A 22,340-nucleotide genomic window follows, 5' to 3' on the forward strand; every position below is an offset into this window, starting at 1 on the left:
CTCTAGAAATAATCTTCCACAGATTTCTACGTTTACAGGCATGAAGGGTGGGGAGCTGTGGGGCACCGGCACACCGCAGTTTCATCTGCGGGAGAACAATGAATAGATCAGAAGAGAATCGTGAAAAAATGTATGAATTTACAGAATAATTTGAAGAACGTCGTCGAAAAGAGATTGGCATAGACATACTGCACATTTGTACGAAAATTAGTCTTACTGTTCTGCTTGAGATTTCTAGATCTGAGTCACATACTTGTGCCTAGTGAGATGATCTGTGGATATGAATGGAATCTGAGGAAGAACATGAGAGATAGAGAGAAAACAGCTTTTACAACACAACACTCTCAACGGGATATTTTCATTTGACTATGCCTCACTTACAGACTGTGCTAAATACACCCAGTGATGTAAAAAGTACTACATTCTCATACTAGAGTAAAAGTAAAGATACCTTAATAGAAATTGACTCAAGTACGAAGTGAAAGTCACCCAGTATTAAATACCACTTCAGTAAAAGACGAAAAGTATTCGGTTCTAAAAACAGTTAACTCTTAATTAAGGATCCGTCCCTTTTTTTCAATTGTCGGCTAAAATGACATACCCAAATCTAATTGCCTGTAACTCACGTCCTGATGCAAGGATATGCATATTATTGGTACCATTTGAAAGGAAACACTTTGAAGTTTGTGGAAATGTGAAAGGAATGTAGGAGAATGTAAACAATAGATCTGGTAAAAGATAATACAAAGAAAAAAACAACCGTTCTTTAGTATTTTTTTTTGTACTATAATCTGTGAAATGCAAGAGAAAGGCCATAATGTATTATTCCAGCCCAGGTGAAATTTAGATTTTGGCCACTAGATGGCATAAGTTTATGTGCAACGTTTTAGACTGATCCAATGAACCATTGCATTTCTGTTCAAAATGTTGTATCAAGACTGCCCAAATGTGCCAAATTATTTTAATAATAACTTTTCACTTTCAAATTGTTCCCTCTCCTCAAACAATAGCATGGTATTATTTTACAGTAATAGCTACTGTAAATTGGACAGTGCAGTTAGATTAACAAGAATTTAAGCTTTCTGCCAATATCAGATATGTCTATGTCCTGGGAAATGTTCTTGTTACTTACAACCTCATGCTAATCGCATTAGCCTATGTTAGCTCAACCGTCCCATGGAAGGGACACCGATCCCGATTAAGAATCAAAAGTAAATGTAGTTGATAAAATATACTTAAGTATCAAAAGTCAAATTAAAAGTACAAATCATTTAAAATTCATTACGTTAAGCAAACCAAACGGCACATTTTTATTTATTTGCGGATACCCAGGGTCACACTCCAACACTAAGACATCATTTAAACACAAAGCATTTGTGTTTAGTGAATCCGCCAGATAAGAGACAGTAGGGAGGACCAGGTATGTTCTCTTGATAAGTGTGCGAATTGGACCATTTTCTTGTCCTGCTAAGCATACAAAATGTAACGACTACTTTTGGGTGTCAGGAGAAAATGTATGGAGTAAAAAGTACATCATTTTCTTTAGGAATGCAGTGAAGTAAAAGTAAAAGTTGTCAAAAACATAAATAGTAAAGTAAAGTACGGATACCCCCAAAAAATACTTATGTAGTACTTTAAAGTATTTTTACTTAAGTACTTTACACCACTGAATACACAATCATTCGTATTTAAACCAACGGCGAATATCCATTACAAATAAAACAACACTGACCACTGAGGAGGAAACGATGTCGTAGTTTTCCTGAATGTTGGTCAGTGTCTTTAAACGCCTCAGGGGAATAGTTAGAGGTGGAATCAATCACCACGCATCCATCCTCCTCTTCTGATGGTCATTCATAACCATTCAATGAGTGGTCATAAGTACCAAAAAATATGGTGGATACTGCCTATAGAAGAGTACTCTCAAAACACCACCCCGGAAGTGGCTTATTTCCATCACAGGAAGTGGAGCGAGAGAGAGGAAGCAGAAGTGGAGCAAACCTGATTGGCTGTTGCGTTTGCAAAGGGAACGCTTGTGGCAGAGGAGGTGGCTGCAGACACAGTGGCGGGCGTGGCACCGTGCATCATGGGTACTTTGGGGAGAGAAAAATCAGACAGGCAAATGAACTGGAGCAGGCAGATATGTTGCTGTCTTATACAGGTTAATTCTCTTCTAACCACTTCTAAACCTCAAAGACTAGTTTGTTGATGTCAACCGTTAGGAAATCATTTGTTTGTGTATTTCTTATTCCCTATTACTGATGTCATTTAAAACAGATTCTAAGCTGACCTTTACATGAGGTGTTAGCTAACAGGATAACTGAGGTTTGGGATGAAGGGTCAGGACAATGAGTGTGTCAGAGTGGGTTGTTACAGCTATGTGGCACGTCATATGGACAGACAAAGGGGTGACACACAGGGAAAACAGGTGAAACAACTAGCCTACAGTAAAACAACATCTCACTGCTCGTAATATTCTCAAAATTACTCATACACTTAATTCACATTTCCAGAACTATACACGTCTCATAACTGACCCGCCAACACCTCCACCACCAATAAGATGATAATACCATAACTAACCCTGTCTGCAACCCACAGTCCGTCCCAGTCCAGTCCAGTCCCACTCTGTCAGGAAATAGAAGATTAAAAGCTCTGTATTTTTTTCTCTCCAAGCTGTGAATCTAAATGCCAATTATATGTAATATTCGACTACAAATAATTTCCCTTTAAACACAAATAATGCAAGAAAATCAATTGTTTAACTATGGGAATCGCTGCAATCTATTTAGTTAACAGCAGTTTATAACAGAGTGCTACAACACTGTACCACATCTCAATTGTTCACCGCAAATTCCTATCCATCTTTTCTCTACCATCAGGCAACACCTGGCCAAGTGACAACTAAATCACTGGTATGCATTGGTATGTATTTATATGTATTGGTATGTATTGGTATGTATTGGTATGCATTGGTATACATTGTTATGTTTTGGTATGTATTGGTATGTATTGGTATGTATTGGTATGCATTGGTATGCATTGGTATACATTGTTATGTTTTGGTATGTATTGGTATGCATTGGTATACATTGTTATGTTTTGGTATGTATTGGTATGTATTGGTATGTATTGGTATGCATTGGTATACATTGTTATGTTTTGGTATGTATTGGTATGTATTGGTATGCATTGGTATACATTGTTATGTATTGGTATGTATTGGTATGTATTGGAATGCATTGTTATGTATTGGTATGTATTGGTATGTATTGGTATGTATTGGTATGCATTGGTATACATTGTTATGTTTTGGTATGTATTGGTATGCATTGGTATACATTGTTATGTATTGGTATGTATTGGTATGTATTGGTATACATTGTTATGTATTGGTATGTATTGGTATGCTTTGGTATGTATTGGTATGTATTGGTATGCATTGGTATGTATTGGTATGCATTGGTATGCATTGGTATGCTTTGGTATGTAATGGTATGCATTGGTATGCTTTGGTATGTATTGGTATGTATTGGTATGTATTGGTATGCATTGGTATGTATTGGTTTGCATTGGTATGTATTGGTATGTATTGGTATGCATTGGTATGTATTGGTATGTATTGGTATGTATTGGTATGCATTGGTATGTATTGGTATGCATTGGTATGCATTGGTATGCTTTGGTATGTATTGGTATGCATTGGTATGTATTGGTATGTATTGGTATGCATTGGTATGATTTGGTATGTATTGGTATGCATTGGTATGTATTGGTATGTATTGGTATGTATTGGAATACATTGGTATGTATTGGTATGTATTGGTATGTATTGGTATGCATTGGTATACATTGTTATGTATTGGTATGTATTGGTATGCATTGGTATACATTGTTATGTATTGGTATGTATTGGTATGTATTGGTATACATTGTTATGTATTGGTATGTATTGGTATGTATTGGTATGTATTGGTATACATTGTTATGTATTGGTATGTTTTGGTATGCATTTGTATGTATTGGTATGCATTGGTATGCATTGGTATGCTTTGGTATGTATTGGTATGTATTGGTATGCATTGGTATGCGTTGGTATGTATTGGTATGTATTGGTATGTATTGGTATGCATTGGTATGTATTGGTATGCATTGGTATGTATTGGTATGTATTGGTATACATTGTTATGTATTGGTATGTATTGGTATGTATTGGTATACATTGCTATGTATTGGTATGTATTGGTATGCTTTGGTATGTATTGGTATGTATTGGTATGCATTGGTATGTATTGGTATGCATTGGTATGCATTGGTATGCTTTGGTATGTATTGGTATGTATTGGTATGCTTTGGTATGTATTGGTATGTATTGGTATGTATTGGTATGTATTGGTATGCATTGGTATGTATTGGTATGCATTGGTATGTATTGGTATGTATTGGTATGCATTGGTATGTATTGGTATGTGTTGGTATGTATTGGTATGCATTGGTATGTATTGGTATGCATTGGTATGTATTGGTATGCATTGGTATGTATTGGTATGCATTGGTATGTATTGGTATGCATTGGTATGCATTGGTATGTATTGGTATGCATTGGTATGCATTGGTATACAGTGTTAAGTATTGGTATGTATTGGTATGTATTGGTATGTATTGGTATACATTGGTATGCATTGGTATGCTTTGGTATGTAATGGTATTTATTGGTATGTATTGGTATGCATTGGTATGCTTTGGTATGTATTGGTATGCATTGGTATGTATTGGTATGTATTGGTATGCATTGGTATGCTTTGGTATGTATTGGTATGTATTGGTATGTATTGGTATGTATTGGAATACATTGTTATGTATTGGTATGTATTGGTATGTATTGGTATGTCTTGGTATGCATTGGTATACATTGTTATGTATTGGTATGTATTGGTATGCATTGGTATACATTGTTCTGTATTGGTATGTATTGGTATGTATTGGTTTACATTGTTATGTATTGGTATGTATTGGTATGTATTGGTATGTATTGGTATACATTGTTATGTATTGGTATGTATTGGTATGCTTTGGTATGTATTGGTATGTATTGGTATGCATTGGTATGTATTGGTATGCATTGGTATGCATTGGTATGCTTTGGTATGTATTGGTATGTATTGGTATGCATTGATATGCTTTGGTATGTATTGGTATGCATTGGTATGTATTGGTATGCATTGGTATGTATTGGTATGTATTGGTATGCATTGGTATGCATTGGTATACTTTGGTATGTATTGGTATGTATTGGTATGCATTGGTATGCATTGGTATGTATTGGTATGCATTGGTATGTATTGGTATGCATTGGTATGTATTGGTATGTATTGGTATGCATTGGTATGCATTGGTATGTATTGGTATGTATTGGTATGTATTGGTATGTATTAGTATGCATTGGTATGTATTGGTATGCATTGGTATGCATTGGTATGCTTTGGTATGTATTGGTATGCATTGGTATGCATTGGTATGTATTGGTATGCATTGGTATGATTTGGTATGTATTGGTATGCATTGGTATGTATTGGTATGTATTGGTATGTATTGGTATGTATTGGAATACATTGGTATGTATTGGTATGTATTGGTATGTATTGGTATGCATTAGTATACATTGTTATGTATTGGTATGTATTGGTATGCATTGGTATACATTGTTATGTATTGGTATGTATTGGTATGTATTGGTATACATTGTTATGTATTGGTTTGTATTGGTATGTATTGGCATGTATTGGAATACATTGTTATGTATTGGTATGTATTGGTATGCTTTGGTATGTATTGGTATGTATTGGTATGCATTTGTATGTATTGGTATGCATTGGTATGCATTGGTATGCTTTGGTATGTATTGGTATGTATTGGTATGCATTGGTATGCTTTGGTATGCATTTGTATGTATTGGTATGCATTGGTATGCATTGGTATGCTTTGGTATGTATTGGTATGTATTGGTATGCATTGGTATGCTTTGGTATGTATTGGTATGTATTGGTATGTATTGGTATGCATTGGTATGTATTGGTATGCATTGGTATGTATTGGTATGTATTGGTATACATTGTTATGTATTGGTATGTATTGGTATGTATTGGTAAGTATTGGTATACATTGTTATGTATTGGTATGTATTGGTATGTATTGGTATGTATTGGAATACATTGGTATGTATTGGTATGTATTGGTATGTATTGGTATGCATTAGTATACATTGTTATGTATTGGTATGTATTGGTATGCATTGGTATACATTGTTATGTATTGGTATGTATTGGTATGTATTGGTATACATTGTTATGTATTGGTTTGTATTGGTATGTATTGGCATGTATTGGAATACATTGTTATGTATTGGTATGTATTGGTATGCTTTGGTATGTATTGGTATGTATTGGTATGCATTTGTATGTATTGGCATGTATTGGAATACATTGTTATGTATTGGTATGTATTGGTATGCTTTGGTATGTATTGGTATGTATTGGTATGCATTTGTATGTATTGGTATGCATTGGTATGCATTGGTATGCTTAGGTATGTATTGGTATGTATTGGTATGCATTGGTATGCTTTGGTATGTATTGGTATGTATTGGTATGTATTGGTATGCATTGGTATGTATTGGTATGCATTGGTATGTATTGGTATGTATTGGTATACATTGTTATGTATTGGTATGTATTGGTATGTATTGGTAAGTATTGGTATACATTGTTATGTATTGGTATGTATTGGTATGCTTTGGTATGTATTGGTATGTATTGGTATGCATTGGTATGTATTGGTATGCATTGGTATGCATTGGTATGCTTTGGTATGTATTGGTATGCATTGGTATGCTTTGGTATGTATTGGTATGTATTGGTATGTATTGGTATGTATTGGTATGCATTGGTATGTATTGGTATGCATTGGTATGTATTGGTATGTATTGGTATGCATTGGTATGTATTGGTATGTATTGGTATGCATTGGTATGTATTGGTATGCATTGGTATGTATTGGTATGCATTGGTATGTATTGGTATGCATTGGTATGCATTGGTATGTATTGGTATGCATTGGTATGCATTGGTATACATTGTTATGTATTGGTATGTATTGGTATGTATTGGTATGTATTGGTATACATTGGTATGCATTGGTATGCTTTGGTATGTATTGGTATGTATTGGTATATATTGGTATGCATTGGTATGCTTTGGTAAGTATTGGTATGCATTGGTATGTATTGGTATGTATTGGTATGCATTGGTATGCTTTGGTATGTATTGGTATGCATTGGTATGTATTGGTATGTATTGGTATGTATTGGTATGTATTGGAATACATTGTTATGTATTGGTATGTATTGGTATGTATTGGTATGTCTTGGTATGCATTGGTATACATTGTTATGTATTGGTATGTATTGGTATGCATTGGTATACATTGTTCTGTATTGGTATGTATTGGTATGTATTGGTATACATTGTTATGTATTGGTATGTATTGGTATGTATTGGTATACATTGTTATGTATTGGTATGTATTGGTTTGCTTTGGTATGTATTGGTATGTATTGGTATGCATTGTTATGTATTGGTATGCATTGGTATGCATTGGTATGCTTTGGTATGTATTGGTATGCATTGGTATGTATTGGTATGTATTGGTATGTATTGGTATGTATTGGTATGTATTGGAATACATTGTTATGTATTGGTATGCATTGGTATACTTTGGTATGTATTGGTATGTATTGGTATGCATTGGTATGCATTGGTATGTATTGGTATGCATTGGTATGTATTGGTATGCATTGGTATGTATTGGTATGTATTGGTATTCATTGGTATGCATTGGTATGCTTTGGTATGTATTGGTATGCATTGGTATGCATTGGTATGTATTGGTATGCATTGGTATGTATTGGTATGCATTGGTATGTATTGGTATGTATTGGTATTCATTGGTATGCATTGGTATGCTTTGGTATGTATTGGTATGTATTGGTATGTATTGGTATGTATTGGTATGTATTGGTATGCATTGGTATGCTTTGGTATGTATTGGTATGTATTGGTATGCATTGGTATGCTTTGGTATGTATTGTTATGTATTGGTATGTATTGGTATGCATTGGTATGCTTTGGTATGTATTGGTATGCATTGGTATGTATTGGTATGTATTGGTATGCATTGGTATGCTTTGGTATGTATTGGTATGCATTGGTATGTATTGGTATGTATTGGTATGTATTGGTATGCATTGGTATGTATTGGTATGCATTGGTATGCATTGTTATGTATTGGTATGCATTGGTATGTATTGGTATGCATTGGTATACATTGGTATGTATTGGTATGTGTTGGTATGTGTTGGTATGTATTGGTATGTATTGGTATGCATTGGTATACATTGGTATGTATTGATATGTATTGGTATACATTGGTATGTATTGGTATGTATTGGTATGCTTTGGTATGTATTGGTATGTATTGGTATGTATTGGTATGCTTTGTTATGTATTGGTATGTATTGGTATGTATTGGTATGCATTGGTATGTATTGGTATGTATTGGTATGTATTGGTATGTATTTGTATGTATTGGTATGTATTGGTATGCATTGGTATGTATTGGTATGTATTGGTATGTGTTGGTATGTATTGGTATGTATTGGTATGCATTGGTATGTATTGGTATGTATTGGTATGTGTTGGTATGTATTGGTATGTATTGGTATGTATTGGTATGTGTTGGTATGTATTGGTATGTATTGGTATGTATTGGGGACACTAGATGCATGTATTAATATGTTTATACTTATTATCTTATGTAAACTGCACTGGAATTCAGTTTATCTTTATCTATCAAGGGATGGAGATGAGGAGGACTATTGAGATTCCCCCTTGGCCTCAAGAGTGGAAAATGTCCACCTTGATGTCTTGAGATGGAGTATGAGGGACTAAAAAGGCTTAGAGGTAATCAGGATGGAAAGCTTGCACCTACCAACAGTTGTTGCAGGTGTCATGCACAATATTGAGCCTGCCCATCATGCATTGCAACAGGAAGTGGATTGGAAAGGGAGACGGGGAGAAGAAATCAACACACAAAAACACAGTGTCATTAGAGGGAGACAGTGTTGTTGTGGGTACAGAAGGATACAGTACTTTCACCGTCTACTGCAGTGGGCTAAATCAGGGTTCATTGGTAGTCTTAAACAAATCTACACACCTCACACACATGGTTATGGGCTTTAAAAAAAAGAAGACAACTGTACCATGTCCGATATCGAGTTGAAATGTATTCAATTTGGAGTTTGCATCCCGATATTACACTTCACATATACAGAAAACTGAAATATAACATAGAAACACCGAATTTCCGGCGTTATTACAATTGATTGATTATGAAATTATGAAAAGTGTGCATAACATTCCACCGTTGAGACCATTAGGTCATTTGACTGCAGGTAAAGGCTACACATAATTACACAGGTGATACAGTGCATTTGGAAAGTATTCAGACCCCTTAACCTTTTTAACACATGTTATTACGTTACAGCCTTATTCTGAAATGGATGAACTAGTCCCCCCCCCCCCTCATCAATCTACACACAATACCCCATAATGACATCACAATACCCCATAATGACAGAGCAAAGACATGTTTTTAGAGATTTTTGCAAATATATATATAAAAAAATAAATAAACGGAAATATCACATTTACATAAGTATTCAGACCCTTTACTCAGTACTTTGTTGAAGCACCTTTGGCAGCGATTACAGCCTTGAGTCTTCTTGGGTATGATGCTACAAGCTTGGCACACCTGTATTTGGGGAGTTTCTCCAATTCCTCTCTGCAGATCTTCTCAATCTCTGTCAGGTTAGATGGGGAGCCTTGCTGCACAACTATTGTCAGGTCTCTCCAGAGATGTTCGACGGGGTTCAAGTCCAGGCTCTGGCCGAGCCACTCAAGGACATTCAGAGACTTGTCCCGAAGCCGCTCCTACGTTAATCTTGTCTGTGTGCTTGGGGTCGTTTTCCTGTTGGAAGGTGAACCTTCGCCCCAGTCAGAGGTCCTGAGCTCTCTGGAGCAGGTTATCATCAAGGATCTCTCTGTACTCTGTTAAATGCCCTTCTCCCCCGATTGCTCAGTGGCCAGCTCTAGGAAGAGTCTTGGTGGTTCCAAACGTCTTTCATTTATGAATGATGGAGGCCACTGTGTTCTTGGGGACCTTCAATGCTGCCAGAAATGTTTTTGTACCCTTCCCCAGATCTGTGCATCGACACAATCCCGTCTCGGAGCTCTACGGACAATTCCATTGACCTCATGGCTTGGTTCTTGCTCTGCATGCACTGTCAACTGTGGGACCTTATATAGACAAGTGTATGCCTTTCCAAATCATGTCCAATCAATTGAATTTACCACAGGTGGACTCCAATCAAGTTGTAGAAAGATCTTAAGGATGATCAATGGGAAACAGGATGCACCTGAGCTCAATTTCGAGTCTCATAGCAAAGGGTCTGAATACTCATGCACATTTCTAAAAACATATTTTTGCTCTGTCATTATGGGATATTGTGATGTCATTATGGGATATTGTGATGTCATTATGGGATATTGTGATGTCATTATGGGACATTGTGATGTCATTATGGGATGTTGTGTGTGTAGATTGAGGAGGGAAATGTTTTATTTAATCCATTTTAGGAAAAGGCTGTAACGTAACAACATGTGGAAAAAGTCAAGAGGTCTGAATACTTTTCCGAACGCCCTGTACATCAACTACAATGCAGTGAATTTAGACAGATTTAAGTTGCATTAGATTTAAGTTGCCATTAATGCTAATTATTACTGTTAACACGGGTCACTCATTAAACACACAGAGACCTAAAGAACACAGAGATGTTATGTATCTTGATGTGAGAAATCTGTAGCTATGTCGTTTTAGCACCAGCCAATAACCTGCCAAGATCAATTATGTGCCAGGGCCAATAGGAAAATGGCTATCTTGCAATACTCCTCTTAGTTTATTTAAACGTTGTTGGCCCAGAGTGGTTGTGGACAAGCTGTCTCCAGTTCTCTCAGTGTGGACTTGGACTACTGTGGCTTGACAGCAGGGATGGACTGGGGAGCAGAAATCAGCTTGGTTCTTTCTAAAACACCAGGCCACTTTTTTTTTTAACTTGAGGATCCCATTGTTAGTCAAAATAAAGATAATTCTGTTCCAAACCTTCAATGTATACAGACACACTAGGTTAAAATAGACCACCCCATCTGGCATTTGCCAGAACTGTCTGAAAGCCAGCCGATCCATCTCTGTCAGACAGTTCAACAATGGGAGAGGAGATATAGACTACAGGATCTGAGCAACAGTAACACTTACTGGACCCTCACTGGGGAGCATTTGCGGCAGGGTGGTTAGAGCGTTGGACTAGTAACCGGAAGGTTGCAAGTTCAAACCCCCGAGCGGACAAGGTACAAATCTGTTGTTCTGCCCCTGAACAGGCAGTTAACCCACATACACATACACCGTCATTGAAAATAAGAATTTGTTCTTAACTGACTTGCCTAGTTAAATAAAGGTAAAATAAAAAATAAAAAAACTGGTGTATGTGGATCGGACCAGGGTGGTGCCAGTGTTCTGGTGTATGTGGGTCGGACCAGGATGGTGCCAGTGTTCTGGTGTATATGGGTCGGACCAGGATGGTGCCTGTGTTCTGGTGTATGTGGTTGGACCAGGGTGGTGCCAATGTTTTCAGACTGGTGTATGTATGTGTGTTTTTGTTAGTGTTTCCAATTGTCATTGCAATAAGAGGGATACTGCAAAATGAATGAATGTCCAATCAGAACTATGTATGCTGTGCAAGACCGAAGCCAAAGGTTTTACCGGTAAGGAGCCCGAAGCCAGAGGTTGTATGGGTAAGGAGCCTGAAGCCAGAGGTTTTATGGGTATGGAGCCTGAAGCCAGAGGTTTTATGGGTAAGGAGCCTGAAGCCAGAGGTTTTATGGGTAAGGAGCCTGAAGCCAGAGGTTTTATGGGTAAGGAGCCTGAAGCCAAAAGTTTTATGGGTAAGGAGCCTGAAGCCAGATGTTTTATGGGTAAGGAGCCTTAAGCCAGAGGTTGGATGGGTAAGGAGCCTGAAGCCAGAGGTTTTATGGGTAAGGAGCCTGAAGCCAGAGGTTGTATGGGTAAGGAGCCTAAAACAAGAGATGTTATGGGCAAGGAGCATGAAGCCAGATGTTTAACTGGTAAGGTTTGGGGTTTGTGAATGGAGGTAAGCAGCATCAGATTTGACTTCAGGGGTTGTGATGAGTTGAGAGGTGAAAGGTAAAAGGTTCAAACCTACCCGGCGGGATGAACTGCTGCTGTTGGTACTGGAACATGTTGGCCAGGGCCTGTTGGTACTGGAACATGTTGGCCAGGGCCTGTTGGTACTGGAACGTGCCATCGGCATTGAACATGGCGGTGGCACCGTTGGATTTTTCAACTGTGGGTCTCTTTGGTAATGGAGGTAAAGGTGGGAGCCCCTGATAGAGGTGGTGGTTGTGGAGGAGGTAGTGGTGGAGGAGGTAGTGGTGGAGGTGGTAGTAGTGGAGGTGGTGGTAATGGTAGTGGTGGTGGTGATGGAGGTGGTGGTGGTGGAGGAGGTAGTAGTGGAGGTGGTGGTAGTAGTGGAGGTGGTGGTAAAGGTAGTGGTGGTGGTGGTGGTGATGGAGGTGGTGGTGGAGGAGGTAGTGGTAGTAGTGGAGGTGGTAGTGGTGGTGGAGGTGGTAGTAGTGGAGGTGGTGGGTGGTGGAGGTGGTGGTAATGGTAGTGGTGGTGGTGGTGATGGAGGTGGTAGTGGTAGTGGTGGTGGTGGAGGTAGTGGTGGAGGTGGTGATGGAGGCGGTAGTGGTGGTGGAGGAGGTAGTGGTGGAGGTGGTAGTAGTGGTGGTGGTGGGTGGAGGAGGTAGTGGTGGAGGTGGTAGTAGTGGAGGTGGTGGGTGGTGGAGGTGGTGGTAATGGTAGTGGTAGTGGTGGTGATGGAGGTGGTAGTGGTGGAGGTAGTGGTGGAGGTGGTGGTAATGGTAGTGGTGGTGGTGGTGATGGAGGTGGTAGTGGTGGTGGAGGAGGTAGTGATGGAGGTGGTAGTATTGGAGGTGGTGGTAATGGTAGTGGTGGTGGGGGAAATGGTAGTGGTGATGGTAATGGTAGTGGTAGTGGTAGTGATGATAGTGGTGGAGGTGGTGGAGGTGGTAGTAGTGGAGTTGGTGGTAATGGTAGTGGTGGTTGTGGTAGTTGTGGTGTAGTAGTGGTGGTGGTAGTGGTTGTTGTGGTAGTGGTGGTTGTAGTGGTGTTGGTGGTGGTTGTAGTGGTGGTTGTGGTAGTGGTGGTGGTGGGGGTTATAGTGGTGGTGGTGATGGTGATGGTAGTGGTAAGGGTGATAGTGGAGGTGATGGTGGTGGTGGTAGTGGTGGTAGTGGTTATGGTAGTGGTGGTTGTGGTAGTGGTAGTGGTAGTGGTAAGGGTGGTGGTGGTGGTGGTGGTTGTAGGGGTGGTGGAAAATAAGACAGAGAAAATAACAATTTTCATTAGATCAAAAGCTATGATTAAAATAGTTTTTCTAAAGAAATCAGTGGTCTATGTTACAGTCCGTCTATAATAAGATAAAGGTCTATGTTATACTAGTCCTTCTATAATAAGACAGTGGTCTGTGTTACACTAGCCCCATAATAAGACAGTAGTCTATGTTAAACTATTTCTTCTATAATAAGACAGTGGTCTGTGTTACACTAATTGTTCTATAATAAGACCGTGGTCTATGTTACACTAGCCCCATAATAAGACAGTGGTCTATTTTACACTAGCCCCATGATAAGACAGTGGTCTATTTTACACTAGCCCCATAATAAGACAGTGGTCTATTTTACACTAGCCCCATAATAAGACAGTGTTCTATTTTACACTAGCCCCATAATAAGACAGTGGTCTCTGTTACACTAGCCCCATAATAAGACAGTTGCCTATGTTACACTAGCCCCATAATAAGACATTGGTCTATGTTACACTAGTCCTTCTATAATAAGACAGTGGTCTGTGTTACACTATTCCTTCTACAATAAGACAGTGGTCTATTTTACATTAGCCCCATAATAAGACAGTGGTCTATGTTACACTAATCCTTCTATAATAAGACAGTGGTCTGTGTTACACTAGCCCCATAATAAGACAGTGGTCTGTGTTACACTAGCCCCATAATAAGACAGTGGTCTATGTTACACTAGCCCCATAATCAGACAGTGGTCTATGTTACACTAGCCCCATAATAAGACATTGGTCTATGTTACGCTAGCCACATAATACGACAGTTGTCTATGTTACACTAGCCCCATAATAAGACAGTGGTCTATGTTACACTATTCCTTCTATAATAAGACAGTAGTCTATTTTACACTAGCCCCATAATAAGACAGTGGTCTATGTTACACTAATCCTTCTATAATAAGACAGTGGTCTGTGTTACACTAGCCCCATAATAAGACAGTGGTCTATGTTACACTAGCCCCATAATAAGATAGTGGTCTGTGTTACACTATTCCTTCTATAATAAGACAGTGGTCTGTGTTACACTAGCCCCATAATAAGACAGTATTTTATTTTACACTAGCCCCATAATGAGACAGTGGTCTGTGTTACACTAGCCCCATAATAAGACAGTGGTCTATGTTACACTAGCCCCATAATCAGACAGTGGTCTATGTTACACTAGCCCCATAATAAGACATTGGTCTATGTTACTCTAGCCACATAATACGACAGTTGTCTATGTTACACTAGCCCCATAATAAGACAGTGGTCTATGTTACACTAATCCTTCAGTGGTCTATGTTACACTAGCCCCATAATAAGATAGTGGTCTGTGTTACACTAGTCCTTCTATAATAAGACAGTGGTCTGTGTTACACTAGCCCCATAATAAGATCATGGTCTATGTTACACTAGCCCCATAATAAGACAGTGGTCTGTGTTACACTAGTCCTTCTATAATAAGACAGTGGTCTGTGTTACACTAGCCCCATAATAAGATCGTGGTCTATGTTACACTAGCCCCATAATAAGACAGTGGTCTATGTTACACTAGTCCTTCAAGACAGTGGTGCTTGTCTATGAATTGTGACAGCTAGAGATTGTCACAATAGAGAAAAGTAGTTACCAACATGCAGACAATATACACAGAAATATAGAACATGAATACTGCAAAAGTAAATCAGCTTTTACAACACATCATTGAGAACGTATTAGGAGCTCTGTAAAATAAAGATAATAAGGATTTTACTAGTAACCAGGAGTCAACAGAGAGGATGTTAACAGAGAAGATGTTATTAACAGAGATTATGTTATTAACAGAGAGGATGTTAACAGAGAGGATGTAAACAGAGATGGTGTTATTAACAGAGATTGTGTTATTAACAGAGAGGATGTTAACAGAGATGGTGTTAACATAGAGGATGTTATTAACAGAGATGGTGTTATTAACAGAGAGGATGTTAACAGAGATGGTGTTAACAGAGAGGATGCTAACAGAGATGGTGTTAACAGGATGGATGTTAACAGAGAGGATATTAACAGAGAGGATGTTAACAGAGAGGATGTTAACAGAGAGGATGTTAACAGAGAGGATGTTAACAGATTGGATGTTAACAGAGATGGTGTTAACAGAGATGGTGTTATTAACAGAGAGGATATTAACAGAGAGGATGTTAACAGAGATGGTGTTAACAGAGAGGATATTAATAGAGAGGATGTTAACAGAGAGGATGTTAACAGAGAGGATGTTAACAGAGAGGATATTAACAGAGAGGATGTTAACAGAGAGGATGTTAACAGAGAGGATGTTAACAGAGAGGATGTTAACAGCGATGGTGTTAACAGAGATGGTGTTAACAGAGAGGAGGTTAACAGAGAAAAGCTGCACTTCTAGCTCCATGATTAACAGTAGAAGCCTTGTTCATTCTAAAGTCCCTCCGTCCACCAGAATTAGACATGCAGAACTGGCAATAATAAGAAAACGTATTATAACCATGCCATATATTTATACTTGAACACTCCTGAATAGACACCAATCATGGTTTTAGCTGCTGCGTTAACTAAATTAATTCCAGATTAACGTTCAAACCATGTTATTATAAGGATTAATAGACTAGAAGGGATGAACTGACTGTAGACAACACTCTAATAAAAGCTTCTTAGGCACTGCAAGTGTTTTGCAAATCCCGCCTCATTCCCACGTTGACACAGAGATAGAATGGTAATGTAAAGGGATATTTAGGTTAATTAACGGGGTACCACAATCAATTCATCACCCCATCAACGAAATGTTTAGAAAACATTATTGCCATAGTCAATTAAACATCCCAGCAATGACGTGTTTAGTAAACAGTAATGTCAAAATCAATTTATCACCCCAGATATGAAATGGTTAGCAAACAGTAACTTACTAAGATGTATTTAGTTAGAAACTAGTATAACAGAGCTGCATGCCAAGCTAAAAGGTGAAAGGTCATAGTACCAGGTCAAAGGTTGCGTTGAGGGGTCGCTTCAGTGATTTGACAGCCGACTGAGCCTTAATTAGCAGGCAGCGAGCACAAGGTGGAAATGGGCCAATGGGGTTCAAGCGCATTAACATAAACCGGCAAGCAGAGGTGCATCATGGAGGCAGCAGTGCAGTTTGGGTTGGTGAGAGAAAAAAAAACAAAAACAAACAAAACAAACAAAACAACAAATCATTGGAATGCAATATACAACAAATAACATAGCTGGAGGACGCACATTAATGGCTGTAGGGTTGTTACTGTAAACACTAGGGCCTTGACATCATTAACGGCTGTAGGGTTGATACTGTAAACACTAGGGCCTTGACATCATTAACGGCTGTAGGGTTGTTACTGTAAACACTAGGGCCTTGACATCATTAATGGCTGTAGGGTTGTTACTGTAAACACTAGGGCCTTGACATCATTAACGGCTGTAGGGTTGATACTGTAAACACTAGGGCCTTGACATCATTAACGGCTGTAGGGTTGATACTGTAAACACTAGGGCCTTGACATAATTTACTTACACAGGAATGTTGCTTTACTTGCTATTCGCTGTCACTGGATTGAGCTAAACGCTATTACTGCAGTTACCGTTAGACACTTCATGGTTTCAGAAAACTACAGAATTATTTGCTGTGAGTCATATAGCTCAAAGCTAATGCGTCCAGGACTACTTGATATTTTAGTGATGACATGACGTTTCTGTAGGGAGACGTATCAACGCTGTTTAGTTGATACTCAACAAGTCCTAAATATAATAAGAGGAAGCATTGCCACACAATTACAGCAGCTCTAAGAAGCATAACAAGTTACAACAACCAGTTACAACACGTTATATAACAATATACCTGGTTATACCACATGTTAAATAACAATATATCTAGTTATAACACATGTTAAATAACAATATATCTGGTTATAACACATGTTAAATAACAATATATCTGGTTATACCACATGTTAAATAACAATATATCTGGTTATACCACATGTTAAATAACAATATATCTGGTTATACCACATGTTAAATAACAATATACCTGGTTATACCACATGTTAAATAACAATATATCTAGTTATAACACATGTTAAATAACAATATATCTGGTTATAACACATGTTAAATAACAATATATCTGGTTATACCACATGTTAAATAACAATATATCTGGTTATACCACATGTTAAATAACAATATATCTGGTTATAACACATGCTAAATAAAAATATATCTGGTTATAACACATGTTAAATAACAACATATCTGGTTACAACACATGTTAAATAACAATATATCTAGTTATAACACATGTTAAATAACAATATATCTGGTTATAACACATGTTAAATAACAATATATCTGGTTATACCACATGTTAAATAACAATATATCTGGTTATAACACATGTTAAATAACAATATATCTGGTTATAACACATGTTAAATAACAATATATCTGGTTTTAACACATGTTAAATAACAATATATCTAGTTATACCACATGTTAAATAACAATATATCTGGTTATAACACACGCTATAACAGGTGATAACAGTTGAAAGAGCTAAAGGAAAGGGATCAGGGTCAGAGGGGGCAGTTAGTCACACATTTAGCATGATACAATTAAGCTAACTGCATAATAAGTCTCCATTACCTTTACTGTCTATGTCTGCTGGGCAGTCTAGATGGTGTGGGGGGAGGGGATGAGAGAGGACAGGAGAGGGTTGAGAGAGCAGAGCTGAAGGGGCTGGCTGGGGGAGATGATGGGGGGGTGGGGGGCAGGTTTTCAGATGTAGGTGGGGTTGGAGAGGAGTGGCTGGGGGGGGGGTGTTACAGAGGGATACCTACCATGGCTACTGTGGCAGCAGACTGGTTGACCTGGTGTTGGCCAGCCTTTATCTTGGCCTGCAGGTGGGCTGGAGGGTGGAAGTATTTACACTTCTCCCTGGAGCAGCGACCCTTTATGTAGTCCATACACACGGTCACGGTGTTGTCGTTGGTGTCTATCATGGTGCTGTCTGAGGGGTGGGCGAAGCGACAGTCACTCTCCCCCCGCGTACAGTTACCACTCTGGTACTCCCGACACACCTGGGGAGAGGAGGGAGGGGTGGATACACAGACAGACAGACAGACAGACAGACAGACAGACAGAGACAGACAGACAGACAGACAGACAGGTCAGATCAGATCAGATCAGGTCAGGTCAGATCAGGTCAGATCAGATAAGATCAGATAAGATCAGATCAGGTCAGGTTCTTACCAAACCACGCGTCATCATGACACATGGCAACACAACAAGTCACTGAGGAAAGGTGAACATTTTTTTTTTAGGCGAGACAAAAAAAGAAACATGAACAGCCTAACATCAACATAACGAGGAAGGGTTTAATAACTGAGGTCTATATATATATCACTGTCATGGGCAGAAAGAGCCCTCCACCTCAGCCTATCAATATCCAATGGGAATGATAACCAATGGGAATAATAACCGATGGGAATAATAACCGATGGGAATAATAACCGACGGGAATAATAACCAATGAGAATAATAACCAATGGGAATAATAACCAATGGGAATAATAACCAATGGGAATAATAACCGATGGGAATAATAACCAATGGAAATAATAACCAATGGGAATAATAACCAATGGGAACAATTAGCAACGGGAATAATAACCAATGGGAATAATAACCAATGGGAATAATAACCAATGAGAATAATAACCAATGGGAATAATAACCAATGGGAACAATTAGCAACGGGAATAATAACCAATGGGAATAATAACCAATGGGAATAATAACCAATGAGAATAATAACCAATGGGAATAATAACCAACGGGAATAATAACCGATGGGAATAATAACCGATGGGAATAATAACCAATGGGAATAATAACCGATGGGAATAATAACCAATGGGAATAATAACCAATGGGAATAATTAGCAACGGGAATAATTAGCAACGGGAATAATAACCAATGGGAATAATAACCAATGGGAATAATAACCAATGGGAATATTTAGCAATGGGAATAATAACCAATGGGAATATTTAGCAATGGGAATAATAACTAATGGGAATAATTAGCGATGGGAATAAGTGAATATAAATGCATAATGAATATATCAAAAAGAACAAATACCTGCTAATTACAGTTGAGAATGAATAATCAGCAGCGTAAGCACTCATCAATCTTGTAATGTTTGCCTTCTCTCATTTAACCATTCAAGGATAAATATTTTGTTTTTCAAATCGATGATGTGAAGACAAGATTCAGATATTCCTGGGTTTTCCAGCAGGGGGCAGTACATGCATGGCCAGGTTGACAATGTGTCGAGCTCACGTCCAGACAAGACCTGGGGTGCATCTCAACAGTCTACACCTGCTTCCTATTCTCCTCTCCTCTCTTTCTACTGGATTGGTTTGTGTGTTTTGTGTGCGTGTGTATTGAGTGTGTAGGAAGACACTAGCTTCTCAGACCTGTGTCTAGACACAGTTAACTGTCTCTGTCTCCTGTCTTCGCTGGCCATGCCTCGTCAAAAACAGCAAGGCTCTTTTAAAAAAGAGGCTGCCTTGTTGTCAGGCAGATGTTCAGAAAAGAAGGGGAGGGAGTGAGCAAGAGAGAGAGAGAGAGAGAGAGAGAGAAAGAAATTATGAAATTATGAAATTATAGTCTCTTGAGAGAGGGAGAGGAGAGACATGGTGGAGGGAGAGGAGATAGAGGGTGGAGGGAGAGGAGATACAGGGTGGGGGGAGAGGAGAGACAGGGTGGAGGGAGAGGACAGAAAGGGTGGAGGGAGAGGAGAGACAGGGTGGAGGGAGAGGAGAGACAGGGTGGAGGGAGAGGACAGAAAGGGTGGAGGGAGAGGAGAGACAGGGTGGAGGGAGAGGAGAGACAGGGTGGAGGGAGAGGAGAGACAGGGTGGAGGGAGAGGAGAGACAGGGTGGAGGAAGAGGAGAGACAGGGTGGAGGGTGGAAGGAGAGGAGAGACAGGGTGGAGGGAGAGGAGAGACAGGGTGGAGGAAGAGGGGAGACAGGGTGGAGGGAGAGGACAGAAGGGGTGGAGGGAGAGGAGAGACAGGGTGGAGGGAGAGGAGAGACAGGGTGGAGGGAGAGGAGATACAGGGTGGAGGGTGGAGGGAGAGGAGAGACAGGGTGGAGGGAGAGGACAGAAAGGGTGGAGGGAGAGGAGAGACAGGGTGGAGGGAGAGGAGAGACAGGGTGGAGGGAGAGGAGAGACAGGGTGGAGGGAGAGGAGAGACAGGGTGGAGGAAGAGGAGAGACAGGGTGGTGGGAGAGGACAGAAAGGGTGGAGGGTGGAGGGAGAGGAGAGACAGGGTGGAGGAAGAGGAGAGACAGGGTGGTGGGAGAGGAGAGACAGGGTGGTGGTAGAGGAGAGACAGGGTTGAGGGAGAGGAGAGACAGGGTGGAGGGAGAGGAGGGACAGGGTGGTGGGAGAAGAGAGACAGGGTGGAGGGAGAGGAGAGACAGGGTGAAGGGAGAGGAGAGACAGGGTGGAGTGAGAGGAGGGAAGGGGTGGAGGGTGGAGGGAGAGGAGAGACAGGGCGGCGGGTGGAGGGAGAGGAGAGACAGGGTGGAGGGAGAGGACAGAAAGGGTGGAGGGAGAGGAGAGACAGGGTGGAGGGAGAGGAGAGACAGGGTGGAGGGAGAGGAGAGACAGGGTGGAGGAAGAGGAGAGACAGGGTGGTGGGAGAGGATAGACATGGTGGAGGGTGGAGGGAGAGGAGAGACAGGGTGGAGGAAGAGGAGAGACAGGGTGGTGGGAGAGGAGAGACAGGGTGGTGGTAGAGGAGAGACAGGGTTGAGGAAGAGGGGAGACAGGGTGGAGGGAGAGGAGAGACAGGGTGGAGGGAGAGGAGAGACAGGGTGGAGGGAGAGGAGAGACAGGGTGAAGGGAGAGGAGAGACAGGGTGGAGTGAGAGGAGGGAAGGGGTGGAGGGTGGAGGGAGAGGAGAGACAGGGCGGAGGGAGGAGAAGACAGGTGAGCTGTGTGCCCTGATCTGTCTCAATCTCTCAATAAGAGTTATTAGCCCTGGTCTAACAGCTGTACTAATCCTCTGAGGGAAATTAAACCCTGGGAAAGCTCCTGGTTGGCCAACAAAAAAAAGAGGCTGATAATCCTAGTTCTACCCAAAGGTTACCATGCGTCATCATCATGCATGTAATATGTGTATATATGACAGACACTAAAATATGTCTGCTTTTCTTCTGAAGAGTATTTATAGCAAACCCACTTCTTGTCCAACGAGGCTAGTGGATTGGTTCCACAATGTAACACCAGTAGGCGTGCTTGAGTAGACAGATTCACCCATTATTTCCGTGAAATCACCCCTCGTCAGTGAAATCCAAATCGCTCCTACACCCCCTTCCTCCACCTTGCCACCCCCCCCTGCCTACTCCTCTCCTCTCCTTCCCTGATGACTTTAACAAGTCTGCTGGTCATTGATTTCTCATCTCCCCCTAAATCTTCTTTCCTGTTATCAACCCTTTCCCTTGTTCACAGAGCTGTCCACTCTCCCTGAGACTCCCTCCCTCCCCTCCACCCTCTGTCCACTCTCCCTCCCTCCCCTCCACCCTCTGTCCACTCTCCCTCCCTCCCCTCCACCCTCTGTCCACTCGCCCTGAGACTCCCTCCCTCCCCTCCACCCTCTGTCCACTCTCCCTCCCTCCCCTCCACCCTCTGTCC

At 40.2% G+C, this 22,340-nt stretch overlaps 1 protein-coding gene across 3 annotated transcripts in view; it reads right to left on the bottom strand.

The window, feature by feature from the left end:
- Positions 1–234: 234 nt before the first annotated feature.
- Positions 235–22,340, bottom strand: part of LOC139382375 (muscleblind-like protein 1) — a 75,272-nt gene continuing 53,166 nt past the window's right edge. The window contains exons 4-9 of one of the 3 annotated variants that reach the window (XM_071126377.1): positions 18,471–18,710; positions 16,595–16,648; positions 12,392–12,572; positions 9,046–9,081; positions 2,002–2,093; positions 235–291 (exon numbers count right to left, since the gene is read on the bottom strand). In XM_071126377.1, the coding sequence (XP_070982478.1) occupies positions 235–291; positions 2,002–2,093; positions 9,046–9,081; positions 12,392–12,572; positions 16,595–16,648; positions 18,471–18,710 (660 nt within the window). Of the gene's footprint in view, positions 292–1,101; positions 1,109–1,972; positions 2,094–9,045; positions 9,082–12,391; positions 12,573–16,594; positions 16,649–18,470; positions 18,711–22,340 lie in introns of those variants that run through there. The other 2 variants (XM_071126380.1, XM_071126378.1) reach the window with 2 other exon arrangements.

The sequence above is a fragment of the Oncorhynchus clarkii genome, chromosome 24, assembly GCF_045791955.1.
Source record: "Oncorhynchus clarkii lewisi isolate Uvic-CL-2024 chromosome 24, UVic_Ocla_1.0, whole genome shotgun sequence".
In the NCBI taxonomy this organism is placed as follows: domain Eukaryota; kingdom Metazoa; phylum Chordata; class Actinopteri; order Salmoniformes; family Salmonidae; genus Oncorhynchus; species Oncorhynchus clarkii.